Source organism: Podarcis cretensis, assembly GCF_951804945.1.
Source record: "Podarcis cretensis genome assembly, chromosome: 10".
NCBI classification, from domain to species: Eukaryota; Metazoa; Chordata; class Lepidosauria; order Squamata; family Lacertidae; genus Podarcis; species Podarcis cretensis.
Genome location: NC_137179.1, coordinates 51,408,549 through 51,433,538, shown reverse-complemented (window position 1 = coordinate 51,433,538; position 24,990 = coordinate 51,408,549). Strand labels below are relative to the sequence as shown.

At 40.3% G+C, this 24,990-nt stretch overlaps 1 protein-coding gene across 16 annotated transcripts in view; it reads left to right on the top strand.

The window, feature by feature from the left end:
* The window catches only part of PPHLN1 (periphilin 1), a 30,181-nt gene extending 5,397 nt beyond the window's left edge, over positions 1–24,784 (top strand). For 7 of the 16 annotated variants that reach the window (XM_079994352.1, XM_079994347.1, XM_079994354.1 and 4 more), the window contains 9 exons: positions 1,182–1,217; positions 1,694–1,759; positions 3,942–4,115; positions 4,813–4,874; positions 15,942–16,192; positions 17,331–17,413; positions 19,315–19,434; positions 20,083–20,223; positions 24,113–24,784. In XM_079994352.1, coding sequence (XP_079850478.1) covers positions 1,182–1,217; positions 1,694–1,759; positions 3,942–4,115; positions 4,813–4,874; positions 15,942–16,192; positions 17,331–17,413; positions 19,315–19,434; positions 20,083–20,223; positions 24,113–24,304 — 1,125 coding nt within the window. In that variant the 3' untranslated portion in view covers positions 24,305–24,784. The remainder of the gene's footprint in view (positions 1–1,181; positions 1,218–1,693; positions 1,760–3,941; positions 4,116–4,812; positions 4,875–15,941; positions 16,193–17,330; positions 17,414–19,314; positions 19,435–20,082; positions 20,224–24,112) is intronic. The other 9 variants (XM_079994343.1, XM_079994342.1, XM_079994349.1 and 6 more) reach the window with 5 other exon arrangements.
* Positions 24,785–24,990: the final 206 nt, after the last annotated feature.

Sequence of the window (24,990 nt, the reverse complement as noted above, 5' to 3'; positions counted from 1 at the left end):
TTAGATATTGGCTCTTCAAAAAGCCAATTAAAATCACATTTGCATCCCAGTCCTTGGCAAGTCCATTCAGAAATACCGGTAAATCCCACTGATTTCCATGAAATGACTCATGAGTATTTTTGCTCCCCAGGCTCAAATCCTTTGCAGAAGCAGAGGTCTTTTACCAGTCCTGTCCTGAGGACAAATACAGCCTAGCATAGCTGCAGAACTCATATTGGATCAATAGAGTTCTGAAATAGTTCAGTACTACGCAGTCCATTTCTGAGCTGGTTTTCTCTGGTGCCTTAAATGTAAAATGGCTATGTAACGCAAGGGAGCAAATCATAGAATATCTTAGATGCAAAGGTTGGGTAAGAATACAAGTCTGATTAAAAAAACACCTGTGTGATGGTTTAGGAACCTTGCCAGTTTTATATGGCAGACTTGAACATTTGGATGGTTCAAAGACTCCTGCCTTTAGACCTCACTTGCCTCCCCAGTTACATATTTATCTGTGTAGAAAAAAAGTAATATCAGAATTGGCCTTTATAGGGAGAGAAATTGGAGCAGCAATGGAAACTTAGAATATTTCCATGTTTTGCCCCTAGTCAAGATACAGTTTTGACATACTATATCTTAGACTTGAATAAAATGTCAAAACTGTTCAGTATGAATTTCTTCTATGAAGAAATTAAAATTAAATTTAAAAGGGCATTGTTAAGCAAATCCCAGCCCATTTCCAATGACAATTCAAAGTGGTGGTTCTTCCTTTTTAATGCCCTACATGGCTTATCTAGCTGAACAAAGGAGTGTCTGTTCTGACATCTGTCCATGCCATGAGGTCATCTATAGATTTCCGTGTTCAAGAACATTTGACCTCTGATGTAAGACCTCCTGTTTGTGGCACCCTGCCTTCGTAATTCCATCTACAGGAAGGTTTGCCTGGTGCTTACATTATCATTTCAGTTCCCCATGCCTCTCAAATCATTTAGTTATTTACAAGTTGCTTCAATTTCCTGTTTTATCATTGTTTATATGTTATAATTCCCAGAATTACAATTCCCAGAATTCCCATTTTGAGAACTGTTGTTGAAAACGTGGTATAGAAATATCCTAAATACTGTATACGAATTCCTTTAAGCCTTAGTGATAACAAATGGGTTTTTTTAAAAAGAAAACTTTCTAATTTTTTTCATTTGCAGTGTTTGACGAAAGTATTTGACAGCGTAGAACACCAGGTATTAGTAACTAGGTTGTCATTCTTTTTAAGTTTTTAAGCTGGCTTGTGGTAAATCTTGATGGTTTTACTTTTGCGCACCTTTTTTTCTGGCTTTCACATATGGCACTGTTTGTCATTACCAAGACAAACTGGTAACTACCATTTGAGCACTCTTCTTTGTCAGGTGTGTTACTCTGGGAGAACTGGGCACTAAGGTTTCTCTGCAACCGTCCAATATATCTGCATGTTGTGACACTTGGCCAGGGGTGAACAGCGTAGAAAGGCCCATACCTAGAAGAGTGGCTTCTGGCTTCAGTCTCTCCCTCCTTCTTATACATAGGGGAGGGTACATAAACCTAAGCTGTCCCATCAGCAGTAGCTGGAGTGGGAATTTTGTGGAGACTATATAATTGCAACACATTAGGGGAAAATAAATCAAAGGAAGTAAAGGTGAATTTTCTTCTGGTTTGTGATGCTTCTTAATTCCTTTTACAGGAGTCAGAGTGCTCTTCCCATTTTCAACAGGCTGGAGATTGGATGAGATTGAACGACATATATCTAGTCAGTCAGTTTTTTTTGTTTTAATAGCTAAGCAGCAGTAGGATGTAAAAATTGGCAGAACTGCTCTTTGACTAACAGTTACTCTAGGATGACAGTAATAGTTTACAGAAGCATTTTTTAGCTAAGGATCAGTGCATTTCAATAATTATTAAGTGATTTTGAGAGATCTGCTTTTGGTCCTTTAAATGGTTTTATGTTTCCAATACAGTGGTACCTTGGTTCTCGAACTTAATCCATTCCAGGAGTCCATTCGACTCCCGAAACTGTTCGAAAACCAAGGCACGGCTTCCAGTTGGCTGCAGGAGGTTCCTGCACTTAAGTGGAAGCTGTGTCGAACGTTCGGCTTCCTAAAAACATTCACAAACCGGAACACTTCAGGAGCCGATTTGTTCAGCAACTAAGCCGTTCTGGAACCAAGGTTCCACTGTACAAGAAATGCACATAATTATTGCTAAGTTCAACTTTATGTAATCCTGAATATTTTCCATACACAGAATAGTGGATGGATATCTATCTTTGCTATCAATATAAAAATTAGATGTCATTTGTTTTCTGATTTCTATTCCCCAACTTCCTTTAAGGCAGAAGTTATACTAGTTTTGAAAAGCTTAGAAAAATCATTCACAGTAAAAATGTAAAATGTGTATTACCAAAGGATTGGGTCCAGATTTCCTCCTCTGAAAACTGTAAGAGCTCTTCAGTTTGCAGAGGGAATTGGAATCAAGCAGATGCTCACCTCTGAATGAAAGATGGGGAGAGCATTTTCATGTATTAGCCTACTTTGCACAGTGTTCAAGAGAGCAGGTTTTCAGGAATTTGCAGAGGGGAAACAAATTTGTGATAGTTTTCTCTCTGCCTGCTTCCTCTACTGTCAGCATAATTTCGCTGAGCACAATTCTGGATCCAACCCAACATATTTTATTAGTTTGCCGAATTTTGCACTTCTTTTAGAAAAACAATTCCAAAGGTTGAAGTGTCTTCCATCAGCTTCAGCTGGTGAGCCATCTGCACCCCTATCTGGGCAGGAATAACTTTAACTTCTGTGGTCTGTGCTCTTGTAACCTTTAGATTAGATTACTGCAATGTGTTATATATAGGGCTGCCTCTTAAGACTGTTCGGAAACTTCAGCTGGTGCAGAATTTGGTGACCAGGCTGCTAATTGGGGCAAGTCAGTTGGAACATATTATACTGAACCTGGCTCCACTGCACTGGCTGCCAGTCGGTTTCCGGGCCCAATTCAAAGTGCTGGTTTTGACTTATAAAACCTTTAGTGTATCAGAACTGCAGGACTGCCTCTCACTATATGAACCAACTCAAACCTTGCAATCATCATCTGAAGTCCTTCTTTGTGTGCTTCCCCCATGCAAGGTCTGGAGGGTGGCAACACGAGAATGAGCCTTTCCTGTGGTGGCTCCCTGTTTGTGGAATCCTCTCCCCAGGGAGACTCGCCTGGTGCCTTCATTACATATCTTTAGGCACCAAGCGAAAACATTTCTGTATAACCAGGCCTTTGGCTGATTAACATTCTGTGGTCTTTTAAATGTGTTTGTGGTGGTAATTGATTTGATTTGATTTTGTTTTATTATCTATTTTGTGTTCTCATTTATCTTCGGAGGAAGGGCAGTAAACTAAACAAACAAACAGAACAAGTATATAGTAACTTTGAATTATTGAAAAGGAAACATAATGGAAGAAGTGTGTAATTTTAGATCTCAGGGTGTGAGTTCCTGTATCATGTGAGCAGCGAGGTTCTCCTAAATCTGCCCACAACGTCCGCCGTGCCCTCAAAATCCGCTCCGCTCTGGAGAGTCCTTCACCCCTCTAGAGTAGATTTTGGGTGGTACTGGGAAGGCAGAAGGGGGAAGAGGTGACACTGGAAGTCTTATTTTCCCAGTGGATTTCCGTTGTGCAAGCAGATAGATATAATTAGACATTGCCCTAAATATGGGAAGGCAACTGTAAATTAAGTAGTGGTAAAATCTTAATAGAATGGTGGAAGAAACTGGGCTATTTTGGCATAACTACTCTTTATCCTGATCAGGTGTGTGTGTGTGTGTGTGTGTGTGTGTGTGTACGTGCGTGAGGAGGAGGAGAAAAAGTGGAAATCCCTGTGAGTTGCCTTGTGTGGGCTCTCACTCCCCTGAAGTGGCTTAGAAATAAAACACCATTTCACTTTTTTAGGAAGACTATACTCGAGAAGTCAACTTTGCAAACAAGAAACCACCACTTCCAGAGAGGCCTGGGGAAGGAAGCTACAGTAGATATGAATATAGTCATGCTCCTGTTGGCTATAGAGATTACGGAGACGGCCGCGGCTTTGCCCATGAAAGAAGAAGTGGACCACCACACAGAATGGTAAGTTATGTTTTTGCCCCTCATGGCACACAGCTGGAAATTGCATGTTCCTGATGGGTTTTTTGGGCTTCTATCTTAAATTAACCGGCTCAAAGAAATGATACCTGAATTTGCACCTCAACCACCATGAAACTTGTTATGTAATCACAATAGGAAAGCAACCACAATGCTTTGATTCTATTTCCTAAAATGTAACACACTAGGTTACCTTTTAAATGGTGCATCAAATCTAGCCTCATTTTTGCTCGTTTCTATAATGGATTTTCATAGTTCCAGGGCACCTTGTTTGGAGGATGGCTATTATTGTTGTAGAAGTATTGTCTCGGTCTCATCAGTCTATCACTCTGTGTGCCTAATGAAACAAGCTCATCAGCAACATGCAAATTAAGATCTAATCTCTGGATTTAACATTTGATCGGTGCATTCTGCTCCTTGCCCCTTTGGGGGAAATATTTTTGGTTTCATAATACTTAGTAACTTCAGTGTCTGTGGAAGACCTGTAGTGTTTTATATATTGTTGAGAAAGATTCTCAGCAAAGAACTGCTCCAAATATTTGTGAGAGGTGTGGTGAAATTGAGAGCCCTACTACTATGTGGAGTGTGTTTAAGATAAGGTAGAAGACTGATGAAGTTTTAATTCTTCAAACTGTATCTTGCATTATACTCAATTTTGCATTGTACAATTTCACTTTTATAGGATGAACCTGGATATAGATGGCAAAGGGACGACCATCCTGCTAGTCGTCAGCCTGATTATAGGTAACTGTGTTTTTAACATAAAATAATTGTGTTTTAATTGCATACACTTCTGAATTTTTTAGAATTATTTTGTTGATATTAAAGATCAATTTGTGCCTAGCAATTTGAATGCAAGGTCTACAAATATATCTATCTCTCTATCTCTCTATCTATCATCTATCTATCTATCTATCTATCTATCTATTATCTATCTATCTCATTGGCACTTTAAAGTAAGGGTGGTAGTGTTCATACTGTTCTTCAATGAAGCTATAAGTTCTTGAAATGTCTTTACCGCTAAATACCTTGAATTGTACCCATGTTTCTGTGTCTTTGATAGTATTTTTTATTATTATTTTGATTGTTGGTGTGCCATGCATCAGTAGTGGGAGCTATTTTTGATATTTGCTTCCTAGCCACAGAGCTTTCCGGCACCTGAATCCAATGTTTGTTTGGATAGGATGGAAACTTTTAATCTGACAGGCGAAATAACTGTATTGCTCCTGTTGCTACTGTACTTGATTGGACTCTGCATAGCGGATGATGGGGAGGACCAGATAAGATTCAACACCGCCCCCTCCCCCGTGTGGTGCAATATGGCCTGGGTGCCATGGCATGGTAAAATACCTACCTACCGTGTCACCTAATTCATCGGGCTCTAGGACCTATGGATGCATAAGCTCTTATGCTGCCTGGAACCTTGATTTTGAAAGCTGTGCATGCCAGCTATGGCTGCAAGAGTTGGTAAAAGCATTAGAATGGGTTTTAGAGGTATGTTCAAAGGGAGGGGAAGGAAACGGTAGTTGGATATTGTTGGAATGGCATTATATCCATTGCTGGAAGCCACAGGAGTGCTTTCAGGCTTCCCCCAGGCATCTGGTTGGCCATTCTTGAGAAGTGGATGCTGGACTAGATGGGCCATTGGCCTGATCCAGCAAGCTGCTCTTGTGTAAGGATGATGAAATCTTTTTTTAAAAAAATAATTTTTATTAACAGGCCAATCACATCACATTATCCAAATCACATTAGTTCCAAATTATACAGCCAAATTTTAAATTTTGTTGGGGGTACCCATACATCAAGCTCCGCACGAGTCCAAAACTCCGAACGAGTCCAAACATCACTTATATTACTGCTTTAATTAGACAGTTCTATCCAGTTCAATCCAGATAGTCCTTTATTTCTTTCTCTTCTTGTTGTTATCGTATATTCCTTTCTTTGCGATCTCTGATAATTTTCACAGCAGATTGAAAGGATGATGAAATCTTAACAGGTACAAAGAGAAAGGGGGATCTCCTATAAGCCGGTGTGAACTGGTGAGAAATCAGGGCTGTAGTTCAAGGTTGGTCAGGTAATACCTACCTATCTGCCTTAAATGAGTTCAAGTTCTAGGATTCCCAGTTGCTTAGAGCGTGGTACTGATAATACCAGAGTTGCAGGTTCGATCCCCATATGGGACGACTACATACCCCTGCATTGCAGAGGGTTATGCTGAATGCTCCACAGGGTCCTTTCCGACTCTACAGTTCTATTATTCTAGTGGAACGTGCAGATGTACTCTCGGGACTGCTGTCTATTGTCCTTGAGACATCTTTGACAATGCGTAACTAACCATTGACTTCCAAGTCCAGAGATACTAGAATAAATTATAAATCAGTTTGTAAGCATTTTGATCCCAGTGTAGTGATTAGTTGATGGCAGCATGAATTTGTTAAGAATAAGTCCTGCCAGGACGTCTTTTATTTTATTGGGTTCCTAGCTGAGTGGATTATTGGAGTGCTGTGGATGTAATTTATCTTGATTTCAGCAAAGCACTTGGCAGAGTGGCTCATGGCCATTGGGCAGGAAGTGCAGCCTGAACAACCGTGTGAGGGCCACAGCTTCGATCAAATCTGTGCGTAGATAAAACTTCACTTTGTTTTCATAGCTTGCCAAGAGATTTCAGTGAGTGTGGCATGCTATTTTTATCTGCAGATCTTCCAAGTGTGGAGAGCCAGTGTGGTGTAGTGGTTAAGAGCGGTAGTCATGTAATCTGGGGAACCGGGTTCGCTTCCCTGCTCCTCCACATGCAGCTGCTGGGCGACATTGGGCTAGTCACACTTCTTTGAAGTCTCTCAGCCCCACTCACCTCACAGAGTGTTTGTTGTGGGGGAGGAAGGGAAAGGAGAATGTTAGCCGCTTTGAGACTCCTGAAGGGGAGTGAAAGGCGGGATATCAAATCCAAACTCTTCTTCTTCTTCTTGTAGTTCAGACTTCAACCTGTGGAGGGCAGTGGTTGACTGACAGAGGGGCAATTCTGTTCTGTCAGTTTTAATATAAGTATCTGCATCAATGTGTGTGTGTCTACAGTGCTTTATAACTAGAGGGTAGGTAGAAGTGGCTGCCTGTGAGCCCCATGTTGAAATGGATGCTGTTAGGATTGCTGAAAAATTAAGGAAGAAATATATTGATCATAATTTTACTAAAATGCATCAATATCATATATATTTAAAATAAGAAGAATATTCCGTACAACAAACATCCATTGCTCATGATCATGCTTTAAAAAAACAGAAAAAGAAATGAACTATTTACTCAAAAGAAGAAACAAAAACATTTATTATACATATTCTAGAGAATATGAACAATTATTGGTGTTTAAATAAAAACTGCTCTTTGATTTCTAAAGTAATAGCAATATTTTTCATTCTGTGTCCAATTTTAGTATCTCCACAACAGCTTTACCAGTATTTGTATATTGTTTTACTATGCAGATAATTAATAAACTTATGCTGCCAGCAGTATATTCTTTCTTTCTTTTTTTATAAATTTTTTTATTAAAAGTTTTGTTAATACAGTAGAGAAAAGACAGAATAAACAGATAATAGACAGAAAAAAGAACAAACATAAGATTTAACATCTTGTAATACCCATCTTTTCTTCATCTTTTAGACTTCCTCACATCTCCCACTCTTGTGTTCCAAATTATAAAACTTTAACAAGCAACTTACCACCTTGTTTCAATTCTTGTTGTGCACATTTCCAATGTTTTGTCCCTAACTTTGAATACTTTTATCTAGGTCTTACATACCTAACTTTAACACAATATTCATTCAAAATTTGTTTTTCTCATAAAATTCACTCATTCTCATAATCTTATCTACTAACTTTATGGGCCCTGTTATTTTCAAATCTCTCATCCTTCTTAGCACTCATACAGTTTACAACTTTTTTGTAGATAGTCCTTGAATTTCTTCCAGTCCTCTTCCACGGCTTCCTCTCCCAGGTCTCGGATTCTGCCGGTCATTTCTGCAAGCTCCATGTAGTCCATCAGTTGCATCTGCCATTCTTCCAGCGTGGGCAAATCTTGAGTTTTCCAATACTTAGCAACGAGTATCCTTGCTGCTGTTGTTGCATACATAAATAATGTTCGATCATTCTTTAACACCTTCTGGCCGACAATGCCCAAAAGGAAGGCCTCTGGTTTCTTGGGAAAGGTGTACTTAAATACCTTTTTCAGCTCATTATATATCATTTCCCAGAAGGCCTTAACCTTAGGGCAAGTCCACCAGAGGTGAAAGAATGTTCCTTCAGTTTCCTTACATTTCCAACACTTATTATCTGACAAGTGATATATTTTTGCTAGCTTGACTGGGGTCATGTACCACCTATATATCATTTTCATAATATTTTCTTTCAAGGCATTACATGCCGTAAACTTCATACCGGTGGTCCATAACTTTTCCCAGTCAGCAAACATGATATTATACCCAATGTCCTGTGCCCACTTTATCATAGCTGATTTAACCGTTTCATCCTGTGTATTCCACCTCAGCAACAAGTTATACATTCTTGAAAGTAATTTAGTCTTAGGTTCTAACAGTTCTGTTTCCAATTTCGATTTTTCCACCTGGAATCCTAACTTTTTGTCCAATTTAAAAGCCTCTTTAATCTGAGCATAATGTAGCCAATCTCGCACTTTGTCTTTTAGTTTCTCCATACTCTGCAATCTCCAGTTATCTCCATCTCTTTCTAATATTTCCCAATACTTTGGCCATTTGACCTCCATGTTGGGTCTTTTCACTGCTTTAGCTTCCATAGGTGATAGCCACCTCGGGGTCTTATTTTCTAATAAGTCTTTATATTTTGTCCAGACATTAAACACTGCTTTCCTTACAATATGGTTCTTGAAATTCTTGTGAGCAGTATATTCTTTCTATCACCATAGTTCTTTCTTTTTAAAGTCTTCTCTCTTAGGTTTCCCAGTAGAATAACAGTAGCGTTCAAATTCGAATTTCTGATTTCTGATTTCATCTGCCTTCCTAATTACTTCAATCTAAAAAAAATGGTAAAAGTTTTCTATTGCTTCCACATCTGTAGAATGTTGTGGTCTTTCTTGGTGTATAAACATTTTCCCCAGCTACCTTTGATTCCTGATTTTTTCCCCATGTATTTTTGTTAGAATGTTACAGATTTTTGACATTTACGTTGAAATTGTATGAGAGGTATGAATTAATTAGAATTACCCTGAAGTGACATTAAGCATCATTTCGTTTGTAAACATGGCCTGTTAAACTGTAGGGAGTATTGTTTTTGTTTGTTAATGTTATGTATTTGGTATTTTTATATTATAAACTGTCTTCTGATGTTCAGATTAGTGCAGTATTGAAATTTAACAATCTGACAAACATTTAATAGGTTTTATTGCTTATCTGAAGAAATTAGTTGTAAGAAACTGCATTGGTAGAGGGATTTGGTTTGCTTCTAAGTTCATTCCAGATATACCGTATTTTTCGCTCTATAACACGCACCTGACCATAACACGCACATCGTTTTTAGAGGAGGAAAACAAGGGAAAAAACATTCTGAATGAAACAGTGGATGTATCATTTTTGTGCTTCATGCTGTGGCCACAGACATGTGATCTGATGGTGAATTTGGGGTGACCCAATGCAAAAATCCTGAGAATCCCTGTGGATCCATGTTTTGTAACCACGTTTTTGCACCATTGCAGCCCCAGGCAACAGTGGGTGCGTGATTTTGGGGGGGCAGGCTGTAGCCATGGACATGCTATGTGCTCTGATGGTGAATTTGGACCCAATGCAAAGATCCTGAGGATCCATGTAGATCCATGCTTTTTAACCACGTTTTTGCACCATTGCAGCCCCAGGCAACAGTGGGTGCGTGATTTTTTGGGGGCAGGCTGTAGCCATGGACATGCTATGTGCTCTGATGGTGAATTTGGGCTGACCCAATGCAAAGATCCTGAGGATCCATGTGGATCCATGTTTTGTAACCACGTTTTTGCACCATTGCAGCCCCAGGCAACAGCGTGATTTTTGGGGGGCAGGCTGTAGCCATGGACATGCTATGTGATCTGATGGTGAATTTGGGCTGACCCAATGCAAAGATCCTGAGGATCCATGTGGATCCATGCTTTTAAACCACATTTTAAGTGGGGAGGGAAGGAAAAACACAGAAGGGACAAGGAGCAGGAGAGGGGTGTGCAGAGAAGCAGCTGGCTAAGAATGCAGGAGAGGGGTAGGGAGGAAAGGAAGGCAAAAGTTTTCCCTCACCTACCCACCCAAGCCAGCCAGCTCGTGCTCTCTCTCTCTCTCTCTCCCTCCTGCATGTTTTCAGCTTTCCCCTCTGCTTGCCTGGAGGGGAGGGGCTTTCCCTGCTCTTTGTTCCGTTTGAGCAAATACAGCAAGGAAACAGAGGTGGGTGGGCAGTAAGACCCTGAGGCAGAATGCCGGAAAGCAGCCGCTTCCTCTTTTCATGTTTCCCTTCTAGGAGACGCGCGATTTGATTTTTGCCTGCTTTTTTTTGCCTCCCCTCGCACCAATTGGCTCCAGGGACCACACATTCGCTCAATAACACGCACAGACATTTCCCCTTCCTTTTTAGGAGAAAAAATCTGCATGTTATAGAAGGAAAAATACAGTAATTGTATCCATGACTGTATTGGATGGATTACCCTCTTGAACTTAATCGGATGTCCATACCCCTGTTTGCTTTTCTGTCTTGTGGACTTACAGGTGATCAAAACAATGCACCAAAACTTTAAGGACTTAACATCATTATCTATTTTCTAAAACCTGACACATCATTAAATGCCATAGACTTGAGTGTTTAAAGAAAAAAAATGGCATGCACTTTAATTCTTTGTCTTTTCTAACTTAAAACTGGATCAAATGGTAGACAGTGTTTGAAGTGCAGTAGTGACCTCCAATGGCCAAACAGAATAAATATTAAATTTGAGCTTCCCTTGATAACAGGATCAAATCAATAAATACAACTTTGAATCAGTGTCTGTGAAGTTATACTTAAGATTCCGTAAACCTGATGCATTTCTGCTGCTTCATGTGAACAGTGAAGCTTCCTCAGTTTTGACTACTATATTTTTCAGTCTTAAAGACAATCTCTCCCCCCCCCTCGCCAACACATCATGAGTTCAGATGAGGGTCACTCATTCCAGGTGCATTTTATTTACTTCTGTAATAGCAAAGTACTGTATGCTCTTAGCAGGGAGAAATTGGGATGGAGCTGATTAGGATCTTCGGGGAAAGGGTGGCTAATAAATGCCATTGTGTGATTTATTGGCATGCGGATTGGCCTGCTCTCTCATCAGATGAACAGTTTAAACAAGTCTTGGAGAAGTGTGTTTAGGTCTGAAACCTTTTGAGAGAAAGGAGTTTTTGTGTGTGTGTGTTGCATACGTGAATGTCAAAAATGGTTTTGGTGCTTAGGAAACCAGAGCTTCCTTTCCATCTTTCCCATACTGTCACAAAGTCTGGATGCATTCCCTGGGTCTATTCCATGACCTTGCTCTTAAAAGATGTGATTGCATGAAGGCTTGCTTTGTTAGCAATGGAGTAAGAGGCTATAAGCAGTTAGTTCTCCTCTTTTTGTGTTTTCTGGATTCCTTGATGTGGTTTTTCTGTTCTGTTTTTAGGCAAAGAGCTAGCTTATATAGATTTTATTTTGGTAGTGTTTAGCTGGTGAGAAGCCATTTAATATCGATATTAACAGTACAAGATATGAATTCTGTTCTTTATTAATCCAAGGCCACTAATAGTATTTTTATGTTTGAAGGCTAGAACTGAAGAAATAGGCATATTGTTTAGTATTCCTATTCCATGGTTGACTCAGTTTTGCAATCCTAAAGATGGACATATCTGCAAAGTTGAAATTCACACTGGAAGTTTTTTGGGGGGAGAGAGAATATTAGATTCTATTAGGTGCTTTTATTTAGAATTTGGCATGCTACTGCTGCTACATTAAGTGCTTCATAACAAAAAAAACCTTGTTAATGTAGAATGTTTTAATGCAGTGCATTTAAAAGTAGCACAAAAGGGATCGTTTTCTTCACTGCCGCCATCAGCAGCTGAAAAAACAAGAGAGTGAGCAAACATTTGGAGATCCAAGTGACTTCTTTAAAGAGACTGTCACTGCTTCCAGAGCATTGGCTCTGGGAAACACAAACCCTCTTTGTGGAATGAGAGAAAGAACAACACATTCAGCACCACAAGCCTGTAAATTTAAGCAGCTAAGGGGATGTTGAACATCTAAGAAAAGCTATTCCCACCCTGCCAGTAACTTAAAATGCAGTCCCAAGTGTGTTTACTCAGAAGTAGGTCCTATTTGAACACAGTGGAAGTTGCTTCCTAGAAAGTGGGACCATCATTTGTCTTGTCTTGATTCTGCTTTGGCCAGCTTGCTGGCATTCCATTCTGCTTTACTTATTAGAGCAAGCATGTGACGAGGGCTTGAGCTTTGTCATAAAATGAGTTTATTGATGTTCTGAAACCTAGGTCCTAACTATTTGCTCCAAGAGCTTAGTTGCCTTTTTTTAATGCCAAGCTTCCTTTGCTAATTGATGCTTGTCCCTTTAACCATTTTTTGTTGTTGTTTGTTTGCCAACCAGATTTTTCATATGCTAAGAGGTGTTTGTGGTATCTGAGATAACGCATATGGCTCTCATCGACACCTTATAACTCTTGTGAGAGAATGAAACAGACTGTGTGGAAGGTTCGTAGGCAATTTCCTCTTGAGGAAAGTGAGAAATTAGTTCAGTAGGAAATAAAACCAAGATTCTAAGGAGGTGAAGACAAAAGACAGAAGCGATAAGGCATGGAAGTGTGAAGAAAACGCTCCTATGAGCAAGGGACAGGAGGATGTTGGAAGAAAATGGACGGATGGGAGGAGACTTCACTTTGTCTCCCTACCGCTATCTTGGCAGCAAGAGAATGCAGCCATTGGATACAACCAAAATGTCGCAAAATAGTGACCAGTCTTTCAGGTCCTTAAGAGCACGTTGGGAAGTGCATGCATACCTGAAACTGAAACTGATCGATACTGCCACAGTTATTTTTGTATTAGTGGTGCAGACTGTTCATTGCATTCCTCCCAAGAGCCTAATGTTTGCTTTCATCGTTGAAGGCACTCTGCAAAGTGTACACTAGAGGGCTCTTTTCCCCCATTTACCATTAATTTAACTGCTGCATCTACGTGTGGCTCTCTGTGGATCATACACTTAAAGCACAAACTTACAAAGAGACTGAAGTGAAGCAATAAAATAACCCATGTTTCACTTTGCTTTAAATATCTCCCTTTTATTGCATGGCAATATAACGGTTGTAAAAGCCCACTGAAGATGTGAAAACGTTTCAGGTCACTTGAATGTATTTCCTGGCTGGTCCATGGACATTCCTAATCTAGATCTAGTTGGTGTTGGTTTCCACACTTCTAAACTTTATGTGAATCTTCACGGTTTGAAACTCGACTCTAGTTTTTAATGCAGTTTTTTCCTGTACGGTTGAGTTATTGCCCAAGTACACCCCAACTTTTGGCTTTTGATGGAATTTTGTTTTCACAATCTTTTTTTAATGATCATCGATCCAAACTAGTGTTTCCCAAACTTGGGTCTCCGGCTGTTGGAGAACTACAGCTGCCATCATCCCTGACCGCTGGTTCTGCTAGCTAAGGGATGGTGAGAGTTATAGCTTATAAGATATGAAAATTTCATGTTTCTTCCCAAGGTACCTTATTTCTAGGAGGGATACATTAGACTGCCCTACTGGAAACCAACAAGGCTACACCAACCTATGCCAAATGTTGATCTCCCTTTGGATGTTGTCAGTTTAGCCATATGAGAAGATGAATGTCTATTTCAACTTGAGAATGTGAAAATATCCATGAGTTTGAAAGGAAAGATTTGCAGCTATGACAGATCAAGGGCTGTATCCCGCTACGTTCTACTCTGAATAGACCTGTTGAAATTAATAAGGTAAAAAGGTAAAGGACTCCTGGACAGTTAAGTCCAGTCAAAGGTGACTATGGGGTTGCAGTGCTCATCTCGCTTCAGGCCCAGGGAGCCAGTGTTTGTCCACAGACAGCTTTCCGGGACATGTAACCAGCATGACTAAACTGCTTCTGGCGCAACGGAACACCGTGGCAAGTCCCAGAGCGCATGGAAACACTGTTTACCTTCCCGCTGCAGCGGTACCTATTTATCTACTTGCACTGGTGCGCTTTCAAACTGCTAGGTTGGCAGGAGCTGGGACAGAGCAACAGGAACTCACTCGGTTGCGGGGATTCAAACCGCCAACCTTCCGATCGGCAAGCCCAAGAGGCTCAGTGGCTTAGACCACAACACCACCCACGTCCCTGGCACTGAAATTAATAAACCTAAGTTAGTTGTGTCCATTAATTTCAGTCGGTCTGCTCTGAATAGGACCAGCATTCATTGCAACCCAATGAAGGTTGCTATTTATCCTTAGAAAGGTAAAGTGAATATGGAGAAGAAACCTCTGAAGATGTAATCTACTCAATAATAATAATTTATTATTTATATCCCGCCCATCTGGCTGCATTTCCCCAGCCACTCTGGGCGGCTTCCAACCAAATATTAAAAACAATACAGCGTGCTTACGTCTCAGGCTGCCCATTCAGAGTGTTTATCCTGTCTTCTGCGCTGCATCTCTGCGCTCTGTGCACTGCACTTGAATCAGCCTCTTGGCTCCCTGAGAATAATTTTCAGCTGAAGAAAATCACAAGTAGAGATGTATAAGACATTAGAGGAAGTTGGAGGAAGAGCTCTGCTGGATCTGACCATCCTTTTCTCACAGTGGCCAACCAGATGCCATGGGGAAGACCACAAGCAGGACCTGAGTGCAGCAACATTCTCCCCACTTGTTTTCCCCAGCAACTGATATGCAGAGACACACTGCCTCTTGACCGTAGAGGTTGAGCATAGCCATCGTTCCTAATCACCATTGGTAGCCCCACCTCCCACAAATGTATCTAATCCTCTTCTAACGCCATCCAAGTTGGCAACAATCACCATGTATTTTACATCAATGCTTTTCCTTCTTGGAGATAATACTAAATACTTTAAAGCCCTTCATGGCCTAGGACCCTCGTACCTACGGGACCGCCTCTCCCGGTATGCCCCGCAGAGGACCTTAAGGTCCATAAATAGCAACACCCTAGAGGTCCCGGGCCCTAAGGAAGTCAGATTAGCCTCAACCAAGGCCAGGGCCTTTTCAACACTGGCTCCGGCCTGGTGGAACGCTCTGTCTCATGAGACCAGGGCCCTGCAGGATCTGATTTCTTTCCGCAGGGCCTGTAAGACAGAGTTGTTCTGCCTGGCCTTTGGCTTGGAATCAACTTGATCCCCTCCCCCTCTTTCCTTTCTCCTCCTGTGATGGAACTCCTATTTGAGGACTTCCCTGGCTTTTTTCTGTCCCATGTAGGACCAGTCTGAATAGTTGGCCTTGGTGAAGATTTGACGTTTTCATCCCCAAAAAGTTGATTTGAGTTTCTATTGAAATGAGGCTGCATTTTAATGTTGTCTTTTAATTTTGTTTTTAAGTTGTATCTTAATCAATTGTTTTATATCTGGTGTTAGCTGCCCTGAGCCTGGTCCCGGCTGGGGAGGGCGGAGTATAAATAAATTTATTATTATTATTGTTATTAATAAACTGATTTGTCTCGGAGGAAAGATTCAATAGAAGATGGGTACTTGCTTCAGGTATTTAGTTATATGCTCCTAGAATTTTGACATTTATTAAGTAATTTTAATTTCTTTTTATGGGACTTTGAAAGGGACCTAAGAGACGGCATGCGCCGGAAACCCGTCTATCCTCACTATGCGAGAGATCGATCCCCGCATAAGAGAGATTCTCCTTACTTCAGGGAATCGCCAGTCAGCAGAAAGGATTCCCCCCACAGCAGATCTGGGTCCAGCGTCAGCAGCAGAAGTTACTCTCCCGACAGAAGCAAAGCCTATGCCTACCACCAGTCCCAGCATAGCAGAAGTATGTCATCTTTACCTAAAAGAAATATTTCTCAACAAGGTAATAGAGGATGGATGGAAACTAACATTAGTGAGCTGGCACTGACTTCCGCTATTTACAAGGTCGCAATGCTAAGTGCTTGAGGGAATTCAGCTCCTCGCTCTAATGTTTATAGTTAGTTGCATCCCTGCACTTTTTGAGAAGGCTCTTTGATCCACAAGTTTCTATGAGTCCAAAAGAAGGCAGGAGTTGATTTTTGCCCAGTTCCACCTTTCTTCTGCAGTTGCCATGCATTATATCATTACAAAGGCTCCTCAAACTCCTTTCAGCAAATTTTGGGCTGGTGCGTGGTCAGCACAAGGAGAAACTGCCCCAAATTGCCTCCCCTCGCCTCTTCTGGTGCAGAGATCACATATCACATCCTTTCTCTAGAACAGATTTTGGGCTGGTGCAGTGGGAAGGTGAGGAAGGTGAAGTCCCATTGTATGAGTGAAGTCTGTCTGACTCATGTGCAAAAACTGCACAGGATAAAAGGAAATGTCTGTACATCATGGAAGCTTTGGGTTTATGCAGATTGAACCAATCAATTTTGCTAGTATTTTATTATGTGTGATCATGTGATTTATAAAGGCAGTGGAATGCATTAAAGAATCGCTTGATAGCTGAAGAGTGATCACAGGAAAGCATTCAGAGTCTGGAAGCCTCAAGTAAGGGAAATTTTGAAATCCTTCATTTGCTTTGGGTTTACATTAAAATTGCTTTGCATGCCTGAAAGTAAACTCCTCTGCTGGTTTACCCAGATGCAAGTCTCACCAAATTCGATAAGGCTTACTCACACGTAAGTGGGTCCAGTATTACCCAGCTGGTGAAAAGGTGATTCAGAAATATTAATTTACCATACGTTTATTTTAAAAATAAAGGAACAGTCATGTGCATTAACAATACAAGTCTTCAGTATTTTAGATGATTTAAGTCTGTGGAGGTCCAAAGTTTTGTCCTCACCCCACCCCAAAATCTGATAAGTGGGCTTGAATGGAGAAAAGTCCATTTCAGGTTTTTACTGAGGAAGGAGAGACAGTAATAATCCACCATATAACTCAAACAGAACCCACTGCCATTAAGCAGCTATGTAACAGTTTCATTTTCAAATGCTTTTCTTCATATGACTAATAAAACACTTATGTTGTTGTCCATTTAGGTAAAGAGAAAAGTGCCTCTCAGTCCTTGAAAACATCAAGAGATGTCTCTCCCTCAGGAACAGCAGCAGGGCCACCTTCAAAGGTGAATTCATTAGTAGACTTCAGTAGTAAAAGATAGTAAATTAAATTCAGGAAGTCTCCGTTACATCCTGGCCTCTTTGTTTTAGATTTTTTCAAATACTAGAGAGACCTGCATTTGTTTTTGTCTTTTAAAGTTCATATTTCTACAACTCTATAGTGTGCATTCTCAAGGCGTAAGTTTGTTGGTTGTGCTAAGGGAGGGTGAATTCCTTTACAGGTCTTAGCAGATGTTCAAAATTTTGATTAAGCTCTCTCCCTGGTCCTATCCTTTTTGCAGTGGTTTTAAGTTCAAAGCGTTGGCAAAAGTCCTCTACAACCTGGGACAAGGATAGCTAAAATATAATCTCGCCCATTTTATACCCAGCTGATTGCTGCATTTTTTTGTTGAGAGGGCCTCAACAAACCGTCTTAAGTGGAGATTTTTATCCAAGTGTTGGATTTGAAATTGTTTTTATTGCTGATGTTTTTTATTGTTCAGTTGCTTTAGGATGTTTCATCGGAAGTGAGTCATAAATGAAATGAAGCAGGCTTAATATTTCACTAGTTGTTGAAAACATTTCTTTTCTTCCAAGTCTTCCTCAGTTAGTCCTTTCCCCCCCTCTTTCTCTCTGCCATTTTTAAATTTTTGCTGGTTTTTATGTTTTAAATAGTGTTTTTATTATTGGGTTTTTTATATATATTTTATTTCTCTACCTCAATCAGCCATTCTGTAAATGCAGTTTATAAATTTTGAAATAAATAAAATGTACTGTTCTCAGCCTCCTAAACATGATAAGTAGATGGATCATGCAGGAGGCCTAGTCCCTCCCATGTCTCCTGTACTCTTGTCATTCCCTTCATTGGTTTGCTTTACATCTTTATCTTGCTATCCGAGATTGCCCTCTTAATGTGAATTTGAAACCACCTTCCAAAACTGGTTTCAAATTCTGGTTATGAAGGCAACTTGCTGGCATTAACCATAGTCAGCAATATGTTTTTATATTTTGCAGAAAGCCGCCCAAGAGTGGCTGGGGAAACCCAGCCAGATGGGTGAGGTATAAATAATAAAATTACTATTATTGGGAGTAATAAGGGGAAGGCACATGCAAGCCAGTTGAATGCTCCTGAGCTCTTAACTGTTCAGGAGATTGGGAATACAATGTCAACTCTGAACCATTATTTGGTATGTTACATTTAATTTATTGCTCATGGGTTGTCCTTGAAAAGTATCATTTTACCTCTGAAAAATTGGACCTTTTGTATCATTCACAGAGTCCCTTCAGCTGTAAATTTCCTTTTATTTTCATTTTTTTCGAGTGTTAATATAGAAGCTAGTTTTTGTAACAGTAGCGTTTTGCAAGTATTGGTTCTTTAAAACTGCCCTTTTAAGCTTCTCTGTGTATTTCAGTGCATTTGATGTGGATGTATTATTATTACATATATTTATCTTCCTTCTGACACACCCTCTCAGCTTCTGGGTTCTCACCCAGGATCCAAACAAATTCTCTGCTCACCCGCAAAAGTCTCACAAAGAGGAAAGACCCTAGAAACAGCAGATATCACTGTCTCTCACTTGAGACTTGCTTTTTATGGGCAGGCAGGTCTGTGTCCTGTTTTGCTGCCCCTCTCCACACCCAATTCCAGATACAGCAGGTTTGTTACATTAACAGACACACTCTGGGCACTGGCGGAGGAAGAGGAGTGCCGGGGGGGAGCACACAGCCCCTGGCAGCACAATCCCGGTAGGGTACCATCGTGGCTGCCCCCCGCCCGCACTGGGCGCCACGCTCCTGCCGGCGGCGTGCCCCACCCCCAGGACACATGCCACGCCCCCAGGACACATGCCACGTCCCCAGGACATGTGCCAGCCCCGCCCCCACCTGCTCTCTGCCACTGACTCTGGGGTTTCTTTTTTCTCACCAGGCCTTGGACAAAAGTAGCCGCTTGTCAGAAAAGGAGCTTGCAGAGGCTGCAAGTAGGTGGGCAGCTGAAAAAGCGGAGAAGACAGACACAAGCAGCGTACCTGAAATTTCAGATTATGAAGTAAGTTAAAAACAATAATTTGCCACTGTGGCTGAGCAAAACTCCAAACTGGTCTGATAGCAGAGCCATGTAACCAGTATTCAAGTAAGTTCTACTCAGAAAAGAGCCATTGAAATTAATGGACCTAAGTTAAGTGGCTTAATTTGCCAACTTTATACTATAACTACCTTTGGGAATCACACTGTTATGCAAATTTGGGTCTGGAAACCATTGCCTGAATAGTGAGTCAGACTTCTTGATAGTTCTGATTCAGCAGTTTCACACCTTGAAATTCTTGTTCCTTTTCTGCAGTAAAGGAATTTCAATTACCGTATTTTTTGCTCTATAAGATTCACTTTTTCCCTCCTAAAAAGTAAGGGGAAATGTGTGTGCATCTTATGGAGCGATGCAGGCTGCACAGCTATCCCAGAAACCAGAACAGCAAGAGGGATTGCTGCTTTCACTGCGTCGCGATCCCTCTTGCTGTTCTGGCTTCTGAGATTCAGAATATTTTTTTTCTTGTTTTCCTCCTCCAAAAACTAGGTGCGTCTTGTGGTCTGGTGCGTCTTATAGAGCGAAAAATACGGTACTTGTTTTCCTTATTCTCTCATTCCTGCCCTTACACAGATTGTACATTAACTGCATAAAATTACTGTACCTTTCTTAAAGGCTGCATCCTCAGAACCGTTATATGCAGAACGCCACGAACAAACTGGCGCCAGCATACCAGACAATAATGAATTGTTTGAAGACAGCCCACATGTTAGTCGTTCCAAGGCAATTGCAGCAAAGACAAAGGAGATTGAACAGGTAAACCTTACCTCTGGTAGTTGTTGTTCTCTGATTCTTTGTAATTATTGTTTATTTCATTATTAAGTTTATTTAGGATGGAATCCTGAAAATCCATAAGAAGAAAAAATCCTTTTTAAAAAGACTTTCATGGTGGCTGCAAGTACTTTAAAACTTGCATGAAGGCAAGTCTCAGGGTTAATATATATATATTTTTTTAATGACTAAATGAGTCGCTGTAATGGGGCAAACATGGGTGCTGCCATGTGCTTCTGTGTTTCTGCCAGCTGGTATTTTATCTTTTAAAATAAAGCAGATTGTCAGCCGTCAGATCAGGCTTTTTGCAGCATAGCAAGCTAATGAGAGTTTAAAAGTTAAGCATAGATTTGGTGCAGATGCACTTACAGTAAGCTGCAGAATAAAGCAATGTAGATCTAGATCAGAGTGTTCGTTGATTCTGTGAAGCTGCGGCAGCAGCTACTTGGAAGCCACCTCCTTTTTTAGACTGTGATGAAAATGATCATTCTTGAGAATGTGCTGCTTCATTCATAGGGAATACTTGCACAACAGGGTCTGAAGGCTACTCCTATTACTTAATATTTTCAGTAGTTTCATTGATAAAATGAATTTAAAATATTTCCATTCACATTAAAGAATATGGACAAAAAAGAAATCCGTGTTTGATTCAAAGTTGCTTTTCAATCAATGTATTTTGGGTCTAGTCTACTCCACTCTATAATAAACTAAGCTTTTCCAATATTCCTGATTTTCTTCAATACGCATTTGCTTTTGTTGGACAAAATTATATTTCATAGTTTTGCTAGCTAAGAATGTAAATGGCTGTATGTTATTGCTTCTATTAATTTTGGGGGAAACTGTTTCTATTCCAAAGATACAAAGACCAGAAACTTCTCACAGTGTCTATGCAGTAATCTCTTTATCATAGGAGTGAAGCTGCAAACCTCAGATATTTACGCTTCTAGAACAATAAGATGATACTCTTCCAGCCCAGTTCTTGTCCAGCCCAGTCCAGACTGTTCAGCATATGCAGGTGCCTATTCTGAATCCTTAAATGCTTCAGAATTAAGGAAATGATGCAGTCCATTACAGAAAATTAGTAATGACTAGCTTTCACAAACATTGCATTTGTATTTTGCTCTTTTTAGTTCTAATCTAGTATTTGAGGTGGCTTGCCACCTAAAGTGGAGTCGAGTGTGTGAAATGAGGAAGGAAAAATACAGAGTATATTAAGAGCAAATCATTGTAAGTCTCTATGGCATACGTGTAGTGGTAGACCTCATAAATACGTGCTAGAATGAATATATGTTGTCAGCAGCAAATTGCATTTCTCCATGTCTGCTAAAAATGGGCTGCTTTTGTTTCCATACAAGCACAATAAACCCCACCCTCACTTAACCTTTGTTCTCCTTTAGATGAAGTCTAAATTAAATTTTCTTCCTGTGAGGGGGCTTTAAACTTGAAACCAGAATCATTAATGCATTTCTAGCTATCAAATCAATACTAAGCAAACAATTTTTGTAGATAAACAACACCCTTCCTGTTTTCACAGAGAAGCAAATTTTACTAGGAAACGGCGTTGGTCAGTTTGCTACTTTTAAAATAAACCATTGAAGGGTGGGGTCCTTCCTGCAGTCAAAAGTTTATTACTCCCTAGTTGTATTTTGAAATGTTTTGAGTAAAGCTGTTTGCCCTTTTGAAAATCTTTGGAAATCACTGGAAGCGGTTTAATCAACATTTTAAACTGTAGGCTCAAGGATTGCTTCGTGGTAGCGTCAAACACTTTTGTGCACGCAAGGTGTATTACCAAAACATAGGTGGATGACCTGGGCAGAGTAGATTTGACCTAGCCAGGTACTTGGTGTAGCACAAAGCAAAAGTATGATTGTGTCTTGCCAGGAAACCCCTCTCTTCTGAGCTGGGATGGAAGGCCTATGCCTAGTATTGGGCCAGAGAGAGAGATTAGGGCTGCTATTGGTGTGCTACCCTTCCTGTTTCCCTGGCTGAGGTGGTCTTGGGTATGGTGTTGGACAACCCCAAGTTCATGATATCTGTGAAGCTGTCTTGTCACTGAACACTGCACTGTTCAGGCTCTGAATTCTTTAATTCAAAGTGTTTTGTATTTTCCGCCAGGCTCCTGTTGGTGGATCTTAGTAGAATCAGCGGAGAAATCGAAACTTAAAAACAGCCATGACTCGCCTTGTAGAGCCAGCTCTAATTAGATCTTTGTAGATCCCAGAAGCCTGAAGTCTGTCCACCCCTGGGCTTACCAACCACCCTGCAGTTATTCATTACTTTTGCCCTCGATGTTTCAGACCTCCACATTTCAGCTTGAGCTGAGAGTAGCTTGGAGCAGGCAGAGCACCAGGGACCAGAGTTAAATATTGCAAGTCAGGAGATATTGTCTAGACCAGAGTTAAATATTGCAGGTCAGGAGAAACTGAAGCAGAGGCCAGTTTGGATTCCTAATCCCTGTCTTCCACATCTCTCAGTTTGCAACAAATATCAGTTCTCCCCAAACAAATCCAGCACTCAAGTTACATACAGAAACCTTGTACTCCATTGTCTCACACTTTTTTTTACATGTACTAAAATAGGGAGGAAACTGTGTGCAAAGAGCAGGGACTAACATTTGGGTTTTTAGGCAGAGTGTCAGGGCACATTGCAACATTTTGTGGCTAGGCACCTTTTATTTGTGTGTAATACAGTTAATTAGCTGCAAACTTCATACCGCTATTTACATAACTTGTACGACCAGTCTTTATAGATGTAGTGAAAGTTGGACGTAACATGTTCTTAATCTGAAATCACCTTCCATTTGGCCTGCAGTTTCTGCAGAACTGTGTTCTCTTTATTTTTTTTAAGCAGCTCAAATAAATTCAACTGCTGTACTAAATACAGGCAGTTTGCATGCATTCCCATTTTACATATTCAAATTCTGTTGTGTGCCTCAATAGTAAGCAGGTGGGATAGTTGAGATGTGGTGTTTCTGGAAATGGACAAGTAGTGAGTCAAACAGACAGGATGAAAGCCAATAAACAAACTAAATCCTGACCACCCAGAGTTTGATTGTGTGTTTATCTGGCCAGAGAGATGTATTTGCATTCCTTCTGAAGGATCAAGTTTGCAGCCTGGGTGCTGAGATACAACTTGTCACAGGAGGCCTAAGCAGCTTCTGTGCCATGGACTTAATCGGCTGCTCCTGGGTATAGGTTTGTGCATGATCTGGAAACCTTCATATTAAGCTATTGCAATGTGTTGTACATCATGACTTCTCCAAGTTTGGAAACTTGTTAGTTCAAAATACAGTTGCAGGGTTGCAGACTGGAAACAGCTATAGGACATATCTCACCAGTTCTGATCTCTTCAGTGGTTGCTGGTCTCTTTCTCCATACCACTTATCAGTATTTGCCTTTTTTGCTGGGCCCTAGGTAGCTAGATGGAGATTATTCTCCCACCAAACTATGACACTCTTTGGGAGCCCTTTTTTGTCTTCAGAAGTTAAGCTGCTGGTAGCAACCAGAGAAGGTGGCTCAGCGAAGTCCTCAAAGTGGCCTGTCTGATGCTGTCGCCTAGTTTTGTTTTTTCAAGGCTTGATGTTTGGCTTTTGTTTTCTCAGGTCTTTGAAAATTACAAATCAGTCTTTTGGGTTTTAGTCTGATGCTGTGATTTTCTGTATGTAATGGGAAAATACTTTAATTTTATCATTAAGTTGTACTGTTTGGGGAAACTCCAGCCATTACTCCTACCTTAAGGAGAAAGGGCACAGAATGACACCTGCCAGTTTTTGGAAATTGAGATAAAGTTCTGTACCAGTTAGCCTGCTGTTCTTTAGTGTGGGGGATACATTAATATTGCTGTATTTCATGAATTTCAAAAAAATCATTTCTAGGTGTACAGACAGGATTGCGAAACCTTTGGTGCTGTAGTGAAAATGCTGATTGAAAAAGACCCTGCGTTAGAAAAACCCATCCAGTTTTCCTTGAGACAGAATTTGCACGAGATTGGTGAGAGATGTATTGAAGAACTTAAGCACTTCATTGCAGAATACGACACCGTCAGGCACGAATTTGAAGAATCGTAAGATCAACTTGGGATTGTCCATATGTAAATTGGAAACTATTTAAAAATTGATTTCCCATCAGCATCTGCACACTTGACTGCATAACTCTTCCTTTGTAGTAATCTATTTTTATTATTGTTAAGTAAATTCCTGAAGAAGGCGAAAACATGTTTGAGGTATTGTTATGGTCATTTCTGAATTTCAGTGTAGATGTACATTCCATGTATAATAAAGTGACATGCCCCATTACCAAAGCTAGCTACGTATATACAGTAGTAATGGTGGAGTAAATTTACATATGTGTTTAGGGTAGTTTTTTGTTATGTTGTAAAACTAAACTAAAAAGTAGCCTTTTGTAAACTGAAATTAAACAGAATACTTCTGAATAAGTTGACAATTTGAATTTTTTAAAAAATTATTTAATCCTAAAAGGAATGGAAGAAAAGGTATGCTGTTCCCCTTCCAGTGTTTTCATTTGTGTACATAAAAACATATTTCAGATTTTGTGTGTGTGTGTGTATATATATATATAGGGTAGCATAATCACTCTAGAAGTGGCATTATACGGACAACTATTTCCAAAAGTGTCAGGGATGCTTAATGGGTGCATTTCTCCCCTCCACCGGGAGAGTGAACGTGTGTTACCTTGCTCATAGCTTTCACCTGCAATATGGGATTAAGTAAACTACCTCAAAGGATTTGCCAGT